The 23,713-nt window shown below is 34.0% G+C and overlaps 1 protein-coding gene across 1 annotated transcript in view; it reads right to left on the reverse strand.

The window, feature by feature from the left end:
- LOC134706913 (uncharacterized) overlaps positions 1-21,176 on the reverse strand; it is a 36,082-nt gene extending 14,906 nt beyond the window's left edge. Inside the window, exon 1 of the mRNA XM_063566277.1 lies at positions 21,108-21,176. Coding sequence (XP_063422347.1) covers positions 21,108-21,141 — 34 coding nt within the window. The 5' untranslated portion in view covers positions 21,142-21,176. The remainder of the gene's footprint in view (positions 1-21,107) is intronic.
- Positions 21,177-23,713: the final 2,537 nt, after the last annotated feature.

A 23,713-nucleotide genomic window follows, 5' to 3' on the forward strand; every position in this document is an offset into this window, starting at 1 on the left:
GTATTTGTTCTGATTATTATTAGGTCTTTCCACTTTTCTGTGGAAAGCCTATTGTATTTGTTCTGATTATTATTATTATTATTATTATTATTATTATTATTTTTTTCTTCCGCCAAATTTTGTTCTTGCGCAAAATGTTTGTTTCGCAATATGTCGCTTTGATATTTCTCATATGGTATCGTATAGTTTACGCGCTTTTAAATTTCACCCTGCTAAGGGAAACTATTTTCTTTGTAAGAGTTATCTCCCTTTTCACTGTTTGCACTCTGTGTGCATCTCCTTTGTAACAAAAAAAGAAAGCGACAAAATTCTTTTTACAAATTGTTCGTTACATCCTCAGTAATTTTTGGCGTATTTGGATCGAAGCGATTCGAAGAAATTTTATAGGAGTTATCTATCTTTACGGAATAAATTTGTCGGTATGTTTTTTTAACTCATAAACCGTTAACCGTATAACCCTAGAATGTTTTTATTTGAGTCCCCTGATTCCTAACTTAGAAAATTAGGTCAAGGTCAAAGGTCAAGGTCATATTTTAGATTTTCATATGTCTTTGATTTCCCTATAACTCTTGAACGGTTATAGATACAAAAAAATTAAGCAGTGAAAAATGCTTGGTACTTCAAGGGGCAACTTTTTTTACATTATGACTATATTGATTTTACCATCATGTAAGGGACATAACTCCCATCGATGGTTTTTAAAAAGCCATTTTTAGGCAAAACTCTTAAACAAAAGGTCCTTGACCCATATGGTCTTTTGCAATGACCTTGTGGAGCAATGACCTTGACGACGGTTACAAGGTCAAAGGTCAAGGTCATCAAATTATGTGGTTTTGGCACTATTTAAACAGTTTTATGTGTGTTTGAATTTCAACCAACAAACCCACCAACCAACCAACCAACCAACCAATCAATCAATCAATCAATCATGATCATGATCAATCAACCAATAATGATCATGATCAATCAATCAATCATGTTTCCGTCTCATGTGTTTCTTATAGGGTTCAACCAACCAACCAACCAACCAACCAATCAATCAATCAATCAATCAATCAATCAATCATGATCATGATCAACCAATCATGTTTCCGTCCCATGTGTTTAATAAAGGGTCCAAGATCTTCTTTGTGTCTTTTTCCGTGTTTCAATTGACCCTATCCAACGTGTTTAACCAACCAACCAACCAACCAACAAACCAACCAACCAACTAATCAATCAATCAATCAATCAGTCAATCAATCAATCAATCAATCAATCATGATCATGATCAATCAATCATGTTTCCGTCTCATGTGTTTAATATAGGGTCCAAGATCTTCTTTGTTTCTTTTTCCGTGTTTCAATTGACCCTATCCAACGTGTTTAACCAACCAACCAACCAACCAACCAACTAATCAATTAATCAATCAATCATGATCATGATCAATCAATCATGTTTCCGTCTCATGTGTTTAATATAGGGTCCAAGATCTTCTTTGTTTCTTTTTCCGTGTTTCAATTGACCCTATCCAACGTGTTTAACCAACCAACCAACCAACTAACCAACTAACTAATCAATCAATCAATCAATCAATCAATCAATCAATCAATCAATCAATCAATCAATCAATCAATCAATCTGTATGACTGTTTAATCATGACAGTTTATTGAAGGAACAAACTCTCAATTATTCAAGAAAAATTGAAATTTAATATTGTTCTTACGTCACTTCTGAAAAAAAAATCCACATGTTCTCTGAAACTACAAGTACAATCGACCTCAAAATTTGCAGTCAGCAGGGCATACATGTACTAAAAGTTTATAAAAAAACTTGGTGCAGATATCTCTCACAGCTTTTCCTAGAGAAAAGCAATGGCAATGCCGTAAAAATCGCTTGCTAGGTCCGTAAATTTCAGTAAATACCTACAATAAAATGTCCGCTCCGAGATTGAAATACTAATCTGTGTTACAAACAGGTGCTGAAAAATGTACATTATCAGAAAATAATCAATAAATGTGTTTTAAAGTTACACCGGATCAATTAAATCCAAAACATGCACTGCTTGTGAACTGTCATCAAACTGTCAATTTCCTACAATGACAAAAGAAATTACATTGTGTACATTCCATCTCTATAGATGTTGTCTGTTTAACGTCCCCACCTAAAAAGAAATAAAAAGACTATCTTTTCGTTATTATAAACCCGTGTCACGTGATGTGGCGCGCGCGCTGTACCTAAAATAAAAGAAAAACTTTCCAAACTAAACATGAAACTTCTCCGGTAACAATAATATAGACCCCATACAGAAACGAACAAACAAACAAACAAACAAACAAACAAACAAACAAACAAACAAACAAACAAACACCCCCCCCCCCCCCCCCCAAATTCAATTAATTTTAAAGGGGGAAAGACCCCTACAATTGCTTTTTTAAAGCAATTGATTTATATTGTAAAAAACCCTTTTAACCATTCTGTTCCGTTAATAAAAAAAAAAAAAAAAAAATCCCGAGACCCCCTTTTGCCCCCCCCCCCTTTTTTTTAACCCTCCACTTACAACTGAATGTAGGTTGTGTGCTATCTATCCTATCAACGTAAAACGAACGACAACTCCAGTTTTTTCCATATTATTAGGTCTTTCCACTTTTCTGTGGAAAGTCCTATTGTATTTGTTCTGATTATTAGGTCTTTCCACTTTTCTGTGGAAAGTCCTATTGTATTTGTTCTGATTATTATTAGGTCTTTCCACTTTTCTGTGGAAAGCCTATTGTATTTGTTCTGATTATTATTATTATTATTATTATTATTATTATTATTTTTTTCTTCCGCCAAATTTTGTTCTTGCGCAAAATGTTTGTTTCGCAATATGTCGCTTTGATATTTCTCATATGGTATCGTATAGTTTACGCGCTTTTAAATTTCACCCTGCTAAGGGAAACTATTTTCTTTGTAAGAGTTATCTCCCTTTTCACTGTTTGCACTCTGTGTGCATCTCCTTTGTAACAAAAAAAGAAAGCGACAAAATTCTTTTTACAAATTGTTCGTTACATCCTCAGTAATTTTTGGCGTATTTGGATCGAAGCGATTCGAAGAAATTTTATAGGAGTTATCTATCTTTACGGAATAAATTTGTCGGTATGTTTTTTTAACTCATAAACCGTTAACCGTATAACCCTAGAATGTTTTTATTTGAGTCCCCTGATTCCTAACTTAGAAAATTAGGTCAAGGTCAAAGGTCAAGGTCATATTTTAGATTTTCATATGTCTTTGATTTCCCTATAACTCTTGAACGGTTATAGATACAAAAAAATTAAGCAGTGAAAAATGCTTGGTACTTCAAGGGGCAACTTTTTTTACATTATGACTATATTGATTTTACCATCATGTAAGGGACATAACTCCCATCGATGGTTTTTAAAAAGCCATTTTTAGGCAAAACTCTTAAACAAAAGGTCCTTGACCCATATGGTCTTTTGCAATGACCTTGTGGAGCAATGACCTTGACGACGGTTACAAGGTCAAAGGTCAAGGTCATCAAATTATGTGGTTTTGGCACTATTTAAACAGTTTTATGTGTGTTTGAATTTCAACCAACAAACCCACCAACCAACCAACCAACCAACCAACCAATCAATCAATCAATCAATCATGATCATGATCAATCAACCAATAATGATCATGATCAATCAATCAATCATGTTTCCGTCTCATGTGTTTCTTATAGGGTTCAACCAACCAACCAACCAACCAACCAATCAATCAATCAATCAATCAATCAATCAATCATGATCATGATCAACCAATCATGTTTCCGTCCCATGTGTTTAATAAAGGGTCCAAGATCTTCTTTGTGTCTTTTTCCGTGTTTCAATTGACCCTATCCAACGTGTTTAACCAACCAACCAACCAACCAACAAACCAACCAACCAACTAATCAATCAATCAATCAATCAGTCAATCAATCAATCAATCAATCAATCATGATCATGATCAATCAATCATGTTTCCGTCTCATGTGTTTAATATAGGGTCCAAGATCTTCTTTGTTTCTTTTTCCGTGTTTCAATTGACCCTATCCAACGTGTTTAACCAACCAACCAACCAACCAACCAACCAACCAACCAACCAACCAACTAATCAATTAATCAATCAATCATGATCATGATCAATCAATCATGTTTCCGTCTCATGTGTTTAATATAGGGTCCAAGATCTTCTTTGTTTCTTTTTCCGTGTTTCAATTGACCCTATCCAACGTGTTTAACCAACCAACCAACCAACTAACCAACTAACTAATCAATCAATCAATCAATCAATCAATCAATCAATCAATCAATCAATCAATCAATCAATCAATCAATCTGTATGACTGTTTAATCATGACAGTTTATTGAAGGAACAAACTCTCAATTATTCAAGAAAAATTGAAATTTAATATTGTTCTTACGTCACTTCTGAAAAAAAAATCCACATGTTCTCTGAAACTACAAGTACAATCGACCTCAAAATTTGCAGTCAGCAGGGCATACATGTACTAAAAGTTTATAAAAAAACTTGGTGCAGATATCTCTCACAGCTTTTCCTAGAGAAAAGCAATGGCAATGCCGTAAAAATCGCTTGCTAGGTCCGTAAATTTCAGTAAATACCTACAATAAAATGTCCGCTCCGAGATTGAAATACTAATCTGTGTTACAAACAGGTGCTGAAAAATGTACATTATCAGAAAATAATCAATAAATGTGTTTTAAAGTTACACCGGATCAATTAAATCCAAAACATGCACTGCTTGTGAACTGTCATCAAACTGTCAATTTCCTACAATGACAAAAGAAATTACATTGTGTACATTCCATCTCTATAGATGTTGTCTGTTTAACGTCCCCACCTAAAAAGAAATAAAAAGACTATCTTTTCGTTATTATAAACCCGTGTCACGTGATGTGGCGCGCGCGCTGTACCTAAAATAAAAGAAAAACTTTCCAAACTAAACATGAAACTTCTCCGGTAACAATAATATAGACCCCATACAGAAACGAACAAACAAACAAACAAACAAACAAACAAACAAACAAACAAACAAACAAACAAACACCCCCCCCCCCCCCCCCAAATTCAATTAATTTTAAAGGGGGAAAGACCCCTACAATTGCTTTTTTAAAGCAATTGATTTATATTGTAAAAAACCCTTTTAACCATTCTGTTCCGTTAATAAAAAAAAAAAAAAAAAAATCCCGAGACCCCCTTTTGCCCCCCCCCCTTTTTTTTAACCCTCCACTTACAACTGAATGTAGGTTGTGTGCTATCTATCCTATCAACGTAAAACGAACGACAACTCCAGTTTTTTCCATATTATTAGGTCTTTCCACTTTTCTGTGGAAAGTCCTATTGTATTTGTTCTGATTATTAGGTCTTTCCACTTTTCTGTGGAAAGTCCTATTGTATTTGTTCTGATTATTATTAGGTCTTTCCACTTTTCTGTGGAAAGCCTATTGTATTTGTTCTGATTATTATTATTATTATTATTATTATTATTATTATTTTTTTCTTCCGCCAAATTTTGTTCTTGCGCAAAATGTTTGTTTCGCAATATGTCGCTTTGATATTTCTCATATGGTATCGTATAGTTTACGCGCTTTTAAATTTCACCCTGCTAAGGGAAACTATTTTCTTTGTAAGAGTTATCTCCCTTTTCACTGTTTGCACTCTGTGTGCATCTCCTTTGTAACAAAAAAAGAAAGCGACAAAATTCTTTTTACAAATTGTTCGTTACATCCTCAGTAATTTTTGGCGTATTTGGATCGAAGCGATTCGAAGAAATTTTATAGGAGTTATCTATCTTTACGGAATAAATTTGTCGGTATGTTTTTTTAACTCATAAACCGTTAACCGTATAACCCTAGAATGTTTTTATTTGAGTCCCCTGATTCCTAACTTAGAAAATTAGGTCAAGGTCAAAGGTCAAGGTCATATTTTAGATTTTCATATGTCTTTGATTTCCCTATAACTCTTGAACGGTTATAGATACAAAAAAATTAAGCAGTGAAAAATGCTTGGTACTTCAAGGGGCAACTTTTTTTACATTATGACTATATTGATTTTACCATCATGTAAGGGACATAACTCCCATCGATGGTTTTTAAAAAGCCATTTTTAGGCAAAACTCTTAAACAAAAGGTCCTTGACCCATATGGTCTTTTGCAATGACCTTGTGGAGCAATGACCTTGACGACGGTTACAAGGTCAAAGGTCAAGGTCATCAAATTATGTGGTTTTGGCACTATTTAAACAGTTTTATGTGTGTTTGAATTTCAACCAACAAACCCACCAACCAACCAACCAACCAACCAACCAATCAATCAATCAATCAATCATGATCATGATCAATCAACCAATAATGATCATGATCAATCAATCAATCATGTTTCCGTCTCATGTGTTTCTTATAGGGTTCAACCAACCAACCAACCAACCAACCAATCAATCAATCAATCAATCAATCAATCAATCATGATCATGATCAACCAATCATGTTTCCGTCCCATGTGTTTAATAAAGGGTCCAAGATCTTCTTTGTGTCTTTTTCCGTGTTTCAATTGACCCTATCCAACGTGTTTAACCAACCAACCAACCAACCAACAAACCAACCAACCAACTAATCAATCAATCAATCAATCAGTCAATCAATCAATCAATCAATCAATCATGATCATGATCAATCAATCATGTTTCCGTCTCATGTGTTTAATATAGGGTCCAAGATCTTCTTTGTTTCTTTTTCCGTGTTTCAATTGACCCTATCCAACGTGTTTAACCAACCAACCAACCAACCAACCAACCAACCAACCAACCAACCAACTAATCAATTAATCAATCAATCATGATCATGATCAATCAATCATGTTTCCGTCTCATGTGTTTAATATAGGGTCCAAGATCTTCTTTGTTTCTTTTTCCGTGTTTCAAATCCAACGTGTTTAACCAACCAACCAACCAACTAACCAACTAACTAATCAATCAATCAATCAATCAATCAATCAATCAATCAATCAATCAATCAATCAATCAATCAATCAATCTGTATGACTGTTTAATCATGACAGTTTATTGAAGGAACAAACTCTCAATTATTCAAGAAAAATTGAAATTTAATATTGTTCTTACGTCACTTCTGAAAAAAAAATCCACATGTTCTCTGAAACTACAAGTACAATCGACCTCAAAATTTGCAGTCAGCAGGGCATACATGTACTAAAAGTTTATAAAAAAACTTGGTGCAGATATCTCTCACAGCTTTTCCTAGAGAAAAGCAATGGCAATGCCGTAAAAATCGCTTGCTAGGTCCGTAAATTTCAGTAAATACCTACAATAAAATGTCCGCTCCGAGATTGAAATACTAATCTGTGTTACAAACAGGTGCTGAAAAATGTACATTATCAGAAAATAATCAATAAATGTGTTTTAAAGTTACACCGGATCAATTAAATCCAAAACATGCACTGCTTGTGAACTGTCATCAAACTGTCAATTTCCTACAATGACAAAAGAAATTACATTGTGTACATTCCATCTCTATAGATGTTGTCTGTTTAACGTCCCCACCTAAAAAGAAATAAAAAGACTATCTTTTCGTTATTATAAACCCGTGTCACGTGATGTGGCGCGCGCGCTGTACCTAAAATAAAAGAAAAACTTTCCAAACTAAACATGAAACTTCTCCGGTAACAATAATATAGACCCCATACAGAAACGAACAAACAAACAAACAAACAAACAAACAAACAAACAAACAAACAAACAAACAAACACCCCCCCCCCCCCCCAAATTCAATTAATTTTAAAGGGGGAAAGACCCCTACAATTGCTTTTTTAAAGCAATTGATTTATATTGTAAAAAACCCTTTTAACCATTCTGTTCCGTTAATAAAAAAAAAAAAAAAAAAATCCCGAGACCCCCTTTTGCCCCCCCCCCCTTTTTTTTAACCCTCCACTTACAACTGAATGTAGGTTGTGTGCTATCTATCCTATCAACGTAAAACGAACGACAACTCCAGTTTTTTCCATATTATTAGGTCTTTCCACTTTTCTGTGGAAAGTCCTATTGTATTTGTTCTGATTATTAGGTCTTTCCACTTTTCTGTGGAAAGTCCTATTGTATTTGTTCTGATTATTATTAGGTCTTTCCACTTTTCTGTGGAAAGCCTATTGTATTTGTTCTGATTATTATTATTATTATTATTATTATTATTATTATTTTTTTCTTCCGCCAAATTTTGTTCTTGCGCAAAATGTTTGTTTCGCAATATGTCGCTTTGATATTTCTCATATGGTATCGTATAGTTTACGCGCTTTTAAATTTCACCCTGCTAAGGGAAACTATTTTCTTTGTAAGAGTTATCTCCCTTTTCACTGTTTGCACTCTGTGTGCATCTCCTTTGTAACAAAAAAAGAAAGCGACAAAATTCTTTTTACAAATTGTTCGTTACATCCTCAGTAATTTTTGGCGTATTTGGATCGAAGCGATTCGAAGAAATTTTATAGGAGTTATCTATCTTTACGGAATAAATTTGTCGGTATGTTTTTTTAACTCATAAACCGTTAACCGTATAACCCTAGAATGTTTTTATTTGAGTCCCCTGATTCCTAACTTAGAAAATTAGGTCAAGGTCAAAGGTCAAGGTCATATTTTAGATTTTCATATGTCTTTGATTTCCCTATAACTCTTGAACGGTTATAGATACAAAAAAATTAAGCAGTGAAAAATGCTTGGTACTTCAAGGGGCAACTTTTTTTACATTATGACTATATTGATTTTACCATCATGTAAGGGACATAACTCCCATCGATGGTTTTTAAAAAGCCATTTTTAGGCAAAACTCTTAAACAAAAGGTCCTTGACCCATATGGTCTTTTGCAATGACCTTGTGGAGCAATGACCTTGACGACGGTTACAAGGTCAAAGGTCAAGGTCATCAAATTATGTGGTTTTGGCACTATTTAAACAGTTTTATGTGTGTTTGAATTTCAACCAACAAACCCACCAACCAACCAACCAACCAACCAATCAATCAATCAATCAATCATGATCATGATCAATCAACCAATAATGATCATGATCAATCAATCAATCATGTTTCCGTCTCATGTGTTTCTTATAGGGTTCAACCAACCAACCAACCAACCAACCAATCAATCAATCAATCAATCAATCAATCAATCATGATCATGATCAACCAATCATGTTTCCGTCCCATGTGTTTAATAAAGGGTCCAAGATCTTCTTTGTGTCTTTTTCCGTGTTTCAATTGACCCTATCCAACGTGTTTAACCAACCAACCAACCAACCAACAAACCAACCAACCAACTAATCAATCAATCAATCAATCAGTCAATCAATCAATCAATCAATCAATCATGATCATGATCAATCAATCATGTTTCCGTCTCATGTGTTTAATATAGGGTCCAAGATCTTCTTTGTTTCTTTTTCCGTGTTTCAATTGACCCTATCCAACGTGTTTAACCAACCAACCAACCAACCAACCAACCAACCAACCAACCAACCAACCAACTAATCAATTAATCAATCAATCATGATCATGATCAATCAATCATGTTTCCGTCTCATGTGTTTAATATAGGGTCCAAGATCTTCTTTGTTTCTTTTTCCGTGTTTCAATTGACCCTATCCAACGTGTTTAACCAACCAACCAACCAACTAACCAACTAACTAATCAATCAATCAATCAATCAATCAATCAATCAATCAATCAATCAATCAATCAATCAATCAATCAATCTGTATGACTGTTTAATCATGACAGTTTATTGAAGGAACAAACTCTCAATTATTCAAGAAAAATTGAAATTTAATATTGTTCTTACGTCACTTCTGAAAAAAAAATCCACATGTTCTCTGAAACTACAAGTACAATCGACCTCAAAATTTGCAGTCAGCAGGGCATACATGTACTAAAAGTTTATAAAAAAACTTGGTGCAGATATCTCTCACAGCTTTTCCTAGAGAAAAGCAATGGCAATGCCGTAAAAATCGCTTGCTAGGTCCGTAAATTTCAGTAAATACCTACAATAAAATGTCCGCTCCGAGATTGAAATACTAATCTGTGTTACAAACAGGTGCTGAAAAATGTACATTATCAGAAAATAATCAATAAATGTGTTTTAAAGTTACACCGGATCAATTAAATCCAAAACATGCACTGCTTGTGAACTGTCATCAAACTGTCAATTTCCTACAATGACAAAAGAAATTACATTGTGTACATTCCATCTCTATAGATGTTGTCTGTTTAACGTCCCCACCTAAAAAGAAATAAAAAGACTATCTTTTCGTTATTATAAACCCGTGTCACGTGATGTGGCGCGCGCGCTGTACCTAAAATAAAAGAAAAACTTTCCAAACTAAACATGAAACTTCTCCGGTAACAATAATATAGACCCCATACAGAAACGAACAAACAAACAAACAAACAAACAAACAAACAAACAAACAAACAAACAAACAAACACCCCCCCCCCCCCAAATTCAATTAATTTTAAAGGGGGAAAGACCCCTACAATTGCTTTTTTAAAGCAATTGATTTATATTGTAAAAAACCCTTTTAACCATTCTGTTCCGTTAATAAAAAAAAAAAAAAAAAAATCCCGAGACCCCCTTTTGCCCCCCCCCCCTTTTTTTTAACCCTCCACTTACAACTGAATGTAGGTTGTGTGCTATCTATCCTATCAACGTAAAACGAACGACAACTCCAGTTTTTTCCATATTATTAGGTCTTTCCACTTTTCTGTGGAAAGTCCTATTGTATTTGTTCTGATTATTAGGTCTTTCCACTTTTCTGTGGAAAGTCCTATTGTATTTGTTCTGATTATTATTAGGTCTTTCCACTTTTCTGTGGAAAGCCTATTGTATTTGTTCTGATTATTATTATTATTATTATTATTATTATTATTATTTTTTTCTTCCGCCAAATTTTGTTCTTGCGCAAAATGTTTGTTTCGCAATATGTCGCTTTGATATTTCTCATATGGTATCGTATAGTTTACGCGCTTTTAAATTTCACCCTGCTAAGGGAAACTATTTTCTTTGTAAGAGTTATCTCCCTTTTCACTGTTTGCACTCTGTGTGCATCTCCTTTGTAACAAAAAAAGAAAGCGACAAAATTCTTTTTACAAATTGTTCGTTACATCCTCAGTAATTTTTGGCGTATTTGGATCGAAGCGATTCGAAGAAATTTTATAGGAGTTATCTATCTTTACGGAATAAATTTGTCGGTATGTTTTTTTAACTCATAAACCGTTAACCGTATAACCCTAGAATGTTTTTATTTGAGTCCCCTGATTCCTAACTTAGAAAATTAGGTCAAGGTCAAAGGTCAAGGTCATATTTTAGATTTTCATATGTCTTTGATTTCCCTATAACTCTTGAACGGTTATAGATACAAAAAAATTAAGCAGTGAAAAATGCTTGGTACTTCAAGGGGCAACTTTTTTTACATTATGACTATATTGATTTTACCATCATGTAAGGGACATAACTCCCATCGATGGTTTTTAAAAAGCCATTTTTAGGCAAAACTCTTAAACAAAAGGTCCTTGACCCATATGGTCTTTTGCAATGACCTTGTGGAGCAATGACCTTGACGACGGTTACAAGGTCAAAGGTCAAGGTCATCAAATTATGTGGTTTTGGCACTATTTAAACAGTTTTATGTGTGTTTGAATTTCAACCAACAAACCCACCAACCAACCAACCAACCAACCAATCAATCAATCAATCAATCATGATCATGATCAATCAACCAATAATGATCATGATCAATCAATCAATCATGTTTCCGTCTCATGTGTTTCTTATAGGGTTCAACCAACCAACCAACCAACCAACCAATCAATCAATCAATCAATCAATCAATCAATCATGATCATGATCAACCAATCATGTTTCCGTCCCATGTGTTTAATAAAGGTCCAAGATCTTCTTTGTGTCTTTTTCCGTGTTTCAATTGACCCTATCCAACGTGTTTAACCAACCAACCAACCAACCAACAAACCAACCAACCAACTAATCAATCAATCAATCAATCAGTCAATCAATCAATCAATCAATCAATCATGATCATGATCAATCAATCATGTTTCCGTCTCATGTGTTTAATATAGGGTCCAAGATCTTCTTTGTTTCTTTTTCCGTGTTTCAATTGACCCTATCCAACGTGTTTAACCAACCAACCAACCAACCAACCAACCAACCAACCAACCAACCAACTAATCAATTAATCAATCAATCATGATCATGATCAATCAATCATGTTTCCGTCTCATGTGTTTAATATAGGGTCCAAGATCTTCTTTGTTTCTTTTTCCGTGTTTCAATTGACCCTATCCAACGTGTTTAACCAACCAACCAACCAACTAACCAACTAACTAATCAATCAATCAATCAATCAATCAATCAATCAATCAATCAATCAATCAATCAATCAATCAATCAATCTGTATGACTGTTTAATCATGACAGTTTATTGAAGGAACAAACTCTCAATTATTCAAGAAAAATTGAAATTTAATATTGTTCTTACGTCACTTCTGAAAAAAAAATCCACATGTTCTCTGAAACTACAAGTACAATCGACCTCAAAATTTGCAGTCAGCAGGGCATACATGTACTAAAAGTTTATAAAAAAACTTGGTGCAGATATCTCTCACAGCTTTTCCTAGAGAAAAGCAATGGCAATGCCGTAAAAATCGCTTGCTAGGTCCGTAAATTTCAGTAAATACCTACAATAAAATGTCCGCTCCGAGATTGAAATACTAATCTGTGTTACAAACAGGTGCTGAAAAATGTACATTATCAGAAAATAATCAATAAATGTGTTTTAAAGTTACACCGGATCAATTAAATCCAAAACATGCACTGCTTGTGAACTGTCATCAAACTGTCAATTTCCTACAATGACAAAAGAAATTACATTGTGTACATTCCATCTCTATAGATGTTGTCTGTTTAACGTCCCCACCTAAAAAGAAATAAAAAGACTATCTTTTCGTTATTATAAACCCGTGTCACGTGATGTGGCGCGCGCGCTGTACCTAAAATAAAAGAAAAACTTTCCAAACTAAACATGAAACTTCTCCGGTAACAATAATATAGACCCCATACAGAAACGAACAAACAAACAAACAAACAAACAAACAAACAAACAAACAAACAAACAAACAAACACCCCCCCCCCCCCAAATTCAATTAATTTTAAAGGGGGAAAGACCCCTACAATTGCTTTTTTAAAGCAATTGATTTATATTGTAAAAAACCCTTTTAACCATTCTGTTCCGTTAATAAAAAAAAAAAAAAAAAAATCCCGAGACCCCCTTTTGCCCCCCCCCCCTTTTTTTTAACCCTCCACTTACAACTGAATGTAGGTTGTGTGCTATCTATCCTATCAACGTAAAACGAACGACAACTCCAGTTTTTTCCATATTATTAGGTCTTTCCACTTTTCTGTGGAAAGTCCTATTGTATTTGTTCTGATTATTAGGTCTTTCCACTTTTCTGTGGAAAGTCCTATTGTATTTGTTCTTATTATTAGGTCTTTCCACTTTTCTGTGGAAAGCCTATTGTATTTGTTCTGATTATTATTATTATTATTATTATTATTATTATTATTTTTTTCTTCCGCCAAATTTTGTTCTTGCGCAAAATGTTTGTTTCGCAATATGTCGCTTTGATATTTCTCATATGGTATCGTATAGTTTACGCGCTTTTAAATTTCACCCTGCTAAGGGAAACTATTTTCTTTGTAAGAGTTATCTCCCTTTTCACTGTTTGCACTCTGTGTGCATCTCCTTTGTAACAAAAAAAGAAAGCGACAAAATTCTTTTTACAAATTGTTCGTTACATCCTCAGTAATTTTTGGCGTATTTGGATCGAAGCGATTCGAAGAAATTTTATAGGAGTTATCTATCTTTACGGAATAAATTTGTCGGTATGTTTTTTTAACTCATAAACCGTTAACCGTATAACCCTAGAATGTTTTTATTTGAGTCCCCTGATTCCTAACTTAGAAAATTAGGTCAAGGTCAAAGGTCAAGGTCATATTTTAGATTTTCATATGTCTTTGATTTCCCTATAACTCTTGAACGGTTATAGATACAAAAAAATTAAGCAGTGAAAAATGCTTGGTACTTCAAGGGGCAACTTTTTTTACATTATGACTATATTGATTTTACCATCATGTAAGGGACATAACTCCCATCGATGGTTTTTAAAAAGCCATTTTTAGGCAAAACTCTTAAACAAAAGGTCCTTGACCCATATGGTCTTTTGCAATGACCTTGTGGAGCAATGACCTTGACGACGGTTACAAGGTCAAAGGTCAAGGTCATCAAATTATGTGGTTTTGGCACTATTTAAACAGTTTTATGTGTGTTTGAATTTCAACCAACAAACCCACCAACCAACCAACCAACCAACCAATCAATCAATCAATCAATCATGATCATGATCAATCAACCAATAATGATCATGATCAATCAATCAATCATGTTTCCGTCTCATGTGTTTCTTATAGGGTTCAACCAACCAACCAACCAACCAACCAATCAATCAATCAATCAATCAATCAATCAATCATGATCATGATCAACCAATCATGTTTCCGTCCCATGTGTTTAATAAAGGGTCCAAGATCTTCTTTGTGTCTTTTTCCGTGTTTCAATTGACCCTATCCAACGTGTTTAACCAACCAACCAACCAACCAACAAACCAACCAACCAACTAATCAATCAATCAATCAATCAGTCAATCAATCAATCAATCAATCAATCATGATCATGATCAATCAATCATGTTTCCGTCTCATGTGTTTAATATAGGGTCCAAGATCTTCTTTGTTTCTTTTTCCGTGTTTCAATTGACCCTATCCAACGTGTTTAACCAACCAACCAACCAACCAACCAACCAACCAACCAACCAACCAACTAATCAATTAATCAATCAATCATGATCATGATCAATCAATCATGTTTCCGTCCATGTGTTTAATATAGGGTCCAAGATCTTCTTTGTTTCTTTTTCCGTGTTTCAATTGACCCTATCCAACGTGTTTAACCAACCAACCAACCAACTAACCAACTAACTAATCAATCAATCAATCAATCAATCAATCAATCAATCAATCAATCAATCAATCAATCAATCAATCAATCTGTATGACTGTTTAATCATGACAGTTTATTGAAGGAACAAACTCTCAATTATTCAAGAAAAATTGAAATTTAATATTGTTCTTACGTCACTTCTGAAAAAAAAATCCACATGTTCTCTGAAACTACAAGTACAATCGACCTCAAAATTTGCAGTCAGCAGGGCATACATGTACTAAAAGTTTATAAAAAAACTTGGTGCAGATATCTCTCACAGCTTTTCCTAGAGAAAAGCAATGGCAATGCCGTAAAAATCGCTTGCTAGGTCCGTAAATTTCAGTAAATACCTACAATAAAATGTCCGCTCCGAGATTGAAATACTAATCTGTGTTACAAACAGGTGCTGAAAAATGTACATTATCAGAAAATAATCAATAAATGTGTTTTAAAGTTACACCGGATCAATTAAATCCAAAACATGCACTGCTTGTGAACTGTCATCAAACTGTCAATTTCCTACAATGACAAAAGAAATTACATTGTGTACATTCCATCTCTATAGATGTTGTCTGTTTAACGTCCCCACCTAAAAAGAAATAAAAAGACTATCTTTTCGTTATTATAAACCCGTGTCACGTGATGTGGCGCGCGCGCTGTACCTAAAATAAAAGAAAAACTTTCCAAACTAAACATGAAACTTCTCCGGTAACAATAATATAGACCCCATACAGAAACGAACAAACAAACAAACAAACAAACAAACAAACAAACAAACAAACAAACAAACACCCCCCCCCCCCCAAATTCAATTAATTTTAAAGGGGGAAAGACCCCTACAATTGCTTTTTTAAAGCAATTGATTTATATTGTAAAAAACCTTTTTAACCATTCTGTTCCGTTAATAAAATAAAAAAAAAATCTCCCCGAGACCCCCTTTTGCCCCCCCCCCTTTTTTTTTAACCCTCCACTTACAACTGAATGTAGGTTGTGTGCTATCTATCCTATCAACGTAAAACGAACGACAACTCCAGTTTGATCCATATTATTAGGTCTTTCCACTTTTCTGTGGAAAGCCTATTGTATTTGTTCTGATTATTATTATTATTATTATTATTATTATTATTATTTTTTTCTTCCGCCAAATTTTGTTCTTGCGCAAAATGTTTGTTTCGCAATATGTCGCTTTGATATTTCTCATATGGTATCGTATAGTTTACGCGCTTTTAAATTTCACCCTGCTAAGGGAAACTATTTTCTTTGTAAGAGTTATCTCCCTTTTCACTGTTTGCACTCTGTGTGCATCTCCTTTGTAACAAAAAAAGAAAGCGACAAAATTCTTTTTACAAATTGTTCGTTACATCCTCAGTAATTTTTGGCGTATTTGGATCGAAGCGATTCGAAGAAATTTTATAGGAGTTATCTATCTTTACGGAATAAATTTGTCGGTATGTTTTTTTACCTCATAAACCGTTAACCGTATAACCCTAGAATGTTTTTATTTGAGTCCCCTGATTCCTAACTTAGAAAATTAGGTCAAGGTCAAAGGTCAAGGTCATATTTTAGATTTTCATATGTCTTTGATTTCCCTATAACTCTTGAACGGTTATAGATACAAAAAAATTAAGCAGTGAAAAATGCTTGGTACTTCAAGGGGCAACTTTTTTTACATTATGACTATATTGATTTTACCATCATGTAAGGGACATAACTCCCATCGATGGTTTTTAAAAAGCCATTTTTAGGCAAAACTCTTAAACAAAAGGTCCTTGACCCATAGGGTCTTTTGCAATGACCTTGTGGAGCAATGACCTTGACGACGGTTACAAGGTCAAAGGTCAAGGTCATCAAATTATGTGGTTTTGGCACTATTTAAACAGTTTTATGTGTGTTTGAATTTCAACCAACAAACCCACCAACCAACCAACCAACCAACCAATCAATCAATCAATCAATCATGATCATGATCAATCAACCAATAATGATCATGATCAATCAATCAATCATGTTTCCGTCTCATGTGTTTCTTATAGGGTTCAACCAACCAACCAACCAACCAACCAATCAATCAATCAATCAATCAATCAATCAATCAATCATGATCATGATCAACCAATCATGTTTCCGTCCCATGTGTTTAATAAAGGGTCCAAGATCTTCTTTGTGTCTTTTTCCGTGTTTCAATTGACCCTATCCAACGTGTTTAACCAACCAACCAACCAACCAACAAACCAACCAACCAACTAATCAATCAATCAATCAATCAGTCAATCAATCAATCAATCAATCAATCATGATCATGATCAATCAATCATGTTTCCGTCTCATGTGTTTAATATAGGGTCCAAGATCTTCTTTGTTTCTTTTTCCGTGTTTCAATTGACCCTATCCAACGTGTTTAACCAACCAACCAACCAACCAACCAACCAACCAACCAACCAACCAACTAATCAATTAATCAATCAATCATGATCATGATCAATCAATCATGTTTCCGTCTCATGTGTTTAATATAGGGTCCAAGATCTTCTTTGTTTCTTTTTCCGTGTTTCAATTGACCCTATCCAACGTGTTTAACCAACCAACCAACCAACCAACTAACCAACTAACTAATCAATCAATCAATCAATCAATCAATCAATCAATCAATCAATCAATCAATCAATCAATCTGTATGACTGTTTAATCATGACAGTTTATTGAAGGAACAAACTCTCAATTATTCAAGAAAAATTGAAATTTAATATTGTTCTTACGTCACTTCTGAAAAAAAATCCACATGTTCTCTGAAACTACAAGTACAATCGACCTCAAAATTTGCAGTCAGCAGGGCATACATGTACTAAAAGTTTATAAAAAAACTTGGTGCAGATATCTCTCACAGCTTTTCCTAGAGAAAAGCAATGGCAATGCCGTAAAAATCGCTTGCTAGGTCCGTAAATTTCAGTAAATACCTACAATAAAATGTCCGCTCCGAGATTGAAATACTAATCTGTGTTACAAACAGGTGCTGAAAAATGTACATTATCAGAAAATAATCAATAAATGTGTTTTAAAGTTACACCGGATCAATTAAATCCAAAACATGCACTGCTTGTGAACTGTCATCAAACTGTCAATTTCCTACAATGACAAAAGAAATTACATTGTGTACATTCCATCTCTATAGATGTTGTCTGTTTAACGTCCCCACCTAAAAAGAAATAAAAAGACTATCTTTTCGTTATTATAAACCCGTGTCACGTGATGTGGCGCGCGCGCTGTACCTAAAATAAAAGAAAAACTTTCCAAACTAAACATGAAACTTCTCCGGTAACAATAATATAGACCCCATACAGAAACGAACAAACAAACAAACAAACAAACAAACAAACAAACAAACAAACAAACAAACAAACAAACACCCCCCCCCCCCAAATTCAATTAATTTTAAAGGGGGAAAGACCCCTACAATTGCTTTTTTAAAGCAATTGATTTATATTTATATATGAAGATGTTCGGTACAATTAAAATTACTTTATGTATTGCATCTTGATGTCCTTGTTTAATGTCTTCTAGAAGGTACGACCTCCCGAAATGAAAGGTTTTTTTAATAGTCATACTAGTACATACTAGGAGAAAATGTGTCTACGTATTGCTAGGCGGTATTGTCGTAGAGGTGAGAAATATAAAGTACAAATACCAGCCCCGCTCGGGGAGGAATTAAAGAAATCAGATCTACTCGAACATCGTTATGTTGATTTTCTAGGCACAGTATATAATTATATATATATATATATTGGGGTGTTTGAATACGCATCCTCTGTCGTTGTCAAATCTGAAATCGTATTCCAGCTTAAATCTGTCAGTGCTGTTTATTGAAAATGTAGTTGTTTTCACATCCTAACTGTCGTCATATTAGTTGTAATTGAGCAGTACCAGGTACATTACTATTGTTATGTTGCATATCTTTTCAGTCCCTGTTATAAATAGCTATATAAGATACTTCATGTTTAAGAAATGTATAACTGTACAAGTTTCTTAACTAGGATGTTCGCTTTTAACTGTTTTCTTGTATAAATTTCAAGATTGTTTTAGTTTAATCAAAGTAGATGGATATAATTCAATTTCCATCTTAATCATACTGATAAAGAATATTTGTTATCCGAAAAAAATAACATTTGTCAATTTTTTATATGTTTTGGTAATGTTGTACCTTTTTAGAATTGTTATATATACAAATATATTAATACAACTCGTCTAAACATCAACCCAACAATGTTAGGTCTGTAAATTTGCTTTTGCAAATGTTTTGTTCTTCCCTCGCCGGGATTCGAACCCATGCTACTGGGATATCGTTACATCAAATCGCCTGCACTGTAGCAGATATGTTTATATATATACAAGTGTAAATTGAAAACAATATTCAAACCTGTCATTGCGTTGGATAATAATCGCAATTTTTAAAAAATTAGCATGCAAAACAAATTTCGTTGTAGAGGGGTCTAAAACAGCACAAGAAAGACCCCAAAAAATTAAAAAATTAAAAAATTAAAAAACGCATTTGACTTACAGGTCGAGCAACATATGTTTTTAAACCATGCTGACTGCCATTGGCTATTTCCAAATACATTGATCACCAGATGTATTAAAATGGATCTTAAATATTAGTTTAATACCAAAAAAAAACCACATTTGCGGAAAATATGGTATACCGCAAACGAGATGTGCACCATATCCGGATTTTGACAACATATGTCTCTTCAGTGGTGTAAGGGATCAAAACGGCATTTGAAAGGCCGTACAATTTGCCTCAATTTAAGGTAGAATCTTTAATCTTGAGGAGTTTAAAAAGGTTGAACATATCACAGAAAATTAAACACAAGTCAAAACGAAAAGATGTTGAGAAGTCTAAATTATGCAAAACAAATTTATTGGTAAAGGGGTCTAAACAAAACGTCATTAGTCTTTAAAAAGGTCCAACCAGCAAATCTTGTATGTATCGGATCGTCTAGAATAGACAATACTGTACATATAAGGAAAAAAATATATATAAGTGCAAGTAAAATCGTATATTACTACATTTGTTCAAATCTGTAGACTTATATGTATAAAGATATATTCTATTTGTCGTAAAAATGTCACTCGTTTAGAGGTACATCTACTAATCATATAATGATTTCTGTGACTGCATCTTCTGATCCTTTACAATAGATGATTCAGCTATTCTGCAATCAATTGCATCGTCATGCCTTTATTATCATGTACCATGTTACAACAGTAAAGTTTTCCGACGAGGAAGGTAACACATACTCCAATTAAAGATGAATATTCAGTTTAGTCTAGGTGGCCGAGTTGTCTAGATCCCGCTAGACAAAGAACAGGTCTTGATATACCAAAGCAATAGTACGAATTCCGGAGAGGGAAAAACAAAAAATTGCGTCTATTCAAAGAAATCATTTATGACAAAATTCAAAATAAATCTTGTAAATGAAAAGATATCGGACAACACCAGTCAACACTCAGGTCGTAATTTGAACCCGGCACGAGTACGTGCATTCAACTCCAATCTTAATTTACTAGGATTGCATCTTCGATCAGGCCAGTGGTGCCCTCTATCACTCCGGTTTCCTCTACTAACAAAAACTGACCAACATGAAATAGAGCAATAGTCTTCCAAGTGGCGTTAACTATCGAGCAATCAATCAATCAGTTGATGGACCTCAATGAGACACAAATCTAATGAAGCGCGTTTACACAAATAGGTGTCTAGTGATCACCATACGGTCTCCAACGACATAAAAACACCAAGTTATTGTTATGTAATAAACAATTTAAAGAGAAATTATATTTGACAAATATATCGAACTTTAAGGTAGCGGTTTTAAACTGATAACTTTCGTATACAATTATATAAACATGGTACATGTATGTGCTTTGCATGCAAATGATATCATGTATTTATAATGACAGTGTTAATCAACAAACCTATGAGTTGGAATAAACACAGATATCCAAACATGTTGACTTGTAAGAAGGTTGTGCTTGCAGTGCGTACCTTTTATTTGTGGTGTGACAAGTTACTAAACAACGTTATATCAAGTAATATTTGTCTTCCTTATACGTCAAAAGCTTTAGTTTGTTTTCTGCTTCGTTTTACAGGAAATAAACATGTAAATACCCATGAACAATTTAGGTAAATGATAACTGATGTTTGTTACAGTAAAGTTCGCATCTTATTTTGAAAGCTTGATTCTGAAGTTGTGAGACGCTTATGTTAATAGCGGTATAAGTTATTACTGGAGGCTTAAAATTAATTTGGAAATTCCTGGATCAGGTGAATCAGTTTCGAGTTTTTTTTGACAGATATTGTAACTCTACTATGATCTACTTTTCGTATGACAGTTATATAGTTCTTTCTTAATTTGTAGTTTCCCATTCATAAAGATATTATTTCTCTTAACCTGCATTTTACGTCGTAACTACAATCCCCTTCCCTTTCATGAATGTGACCTACCGAATTAGACTATTTACCGGATTTGCCACATGTGGAGCAGGATCGGCTCACCCTTCCGGAGCAACTGATATCACCCCTATTTTTTGTGGGGTTCGTGTTGCTTATTTTTACTTTTTAATGTTGTGTCATATGAACTATTGTTAGTCTGTTTGTCTTCATTTTAGCCATGGTGTTGTCATTTTATTTTCGATTAATGAGTTTTACTGTCCCATTGGTATCTTTCGTCCCTCTTTTGGTGTTTCGGTTCTTGAAGCCATTTTTTTTGTCAGAATGAACACTAAACATGATTAAAAATTACCCATCTTACTGTGATATATATATATATATATATATATATGAGGCCTGCTTTAAAGTATTAAACTAAATAGATGAGCCGGGTTTTAACGTGCTACATGACAATGTAACATACAGTTCACAGAAAGACATATACCCACCATTTATTTTGACTCTCAGACGATCAAACAATGAGAAACTATCAATATTTGAAGTCTTTTGTTTGATCCCGCAGAATACCGAAGCGAGCTTTATGTCGTGATTTGTTGGATGCTGTAGAATGTTTGGAACTTTTGGATATTTAACTGTTTTGATACGAACACCACTGATGATTCTTGTGAAAACGCTACATTCGAGTGTCGTATTTATAAGCCTGGTTCCTTTGGTGAATTGGGTTGCTTTTTTCTGCTTTCCGCTGTAGAAAACGCGATTGAACCATCATTGCTTTTCTTGGTAATACTGATGATTGTTTGAGTGTTCTGGGTTTTATTTGTATTACATTTGTTTTACTGTTATCAATCGCTGTAAAACGTAAAAATTTCGTGAGGACCTAATAGACATAATAGAACAATGTATCCCAGATAGTTTTCAAAACTTATATAGATTTAGACGATATATGCGTTATTTCTCCAACTAAAGAACAGAATGTTTTATACAAGATAGTATTATATAAAAACAAATTATTTTTTTTCAAAACTAGTCAACATGCAACTAAAAGTATCACAGACAGTGTTTGATACTTGTATTGGTTCTTGTTGCATGAATAACAACAAAAAAAAAATATACAAGACTTCGATTGGTTGTAAGTTTAACGTAAGAGTCGTGTCTATCTTATCTAATAATCGAATTAAATAGTTATCAATGAACAGATAACGACATCACTAACGGCAACGGTTTTCATTTGCTACATTTTCATATAATGGAGGCTGAGCAGTGTTTTCTTCATTATATGCTTCATGTTGGGTAAATCCATGCTCGAACTCCCGACATTATGTGGATAAGTGGGTTGAAGACCTGTAAAAATTATCAAAGGTACCAGGATTATGATTTAGTACGCCAGACGCGCGTTTTGTCCACATAAGACTCATCAGTGACGCTCATATCAAATTAGATATATAAAGCCAAACAAGTAAAAAGTTGAAGTGCATAGAGGATCCAAAATTCCGAAAAATTTGTGCCAAATACAGCTAAGGTAATCTATGCCTGGGATAGGAAAATCCTTAGTGTTTCGAAAAATTCTAAGTTTTTTAAACAGGAAATTTAGAAAAATGACCACATTATTGGTATTCATGTCAACACCAGAGTGTTGACTATTGGGCTGGTGAAACCCTCGGGGACGAAACGTCCACCAGCAGTGGCATCGACCCAGTGGTGTAAAAGTTATCAAAGTTACCAGGATTATAATTAAGTACGCCAGCCGCGCGTTTCGTCTACATAAGACTCATCAGTGACGCTCATATCAAAATATATATAAAGTCAAACAAGTAAAAAGATGAAGAGCATTGAGGATCCAAAATTCCGAAAAAGTTGTGCCAAATACGGCTAAGATAATCTATGCCTGGGATAAGAAAATCCTGAGTGTTTCGAAAAATTCAAAGTTTTTTAAACAGGAAATTTAGAAAAATGACACACTATTGATATTCAAAAATGTGGTAATTGTAAAATAGATACAGTTACAGTGAAAGGATTCATTCCTCAAATAAATTCTATGTTGATGAACATTCAACATGAAAACAGGAGGAACTATTGTAACTTTTCAAATCGTTGTATATCTATGCAGTTTAATGTGGTACCTAACATTACA

The sequence above is a fragment of the Mytilus trossulus genome, chromosome 1 (genome assembly GCF_036588685.1).
Source record: "Mytilus trossulus isolate FHL-02 chromosome 1, PNRI_Mtr1.1.1.hap1, whole genome shotgun sequence".
Taxonomy (NCBI): Eukaryota; Metazoa; Mollusca; class Bivalvia; order Mytilida; family Mytilidae; genus Mytilus; species Mytilus trossulus.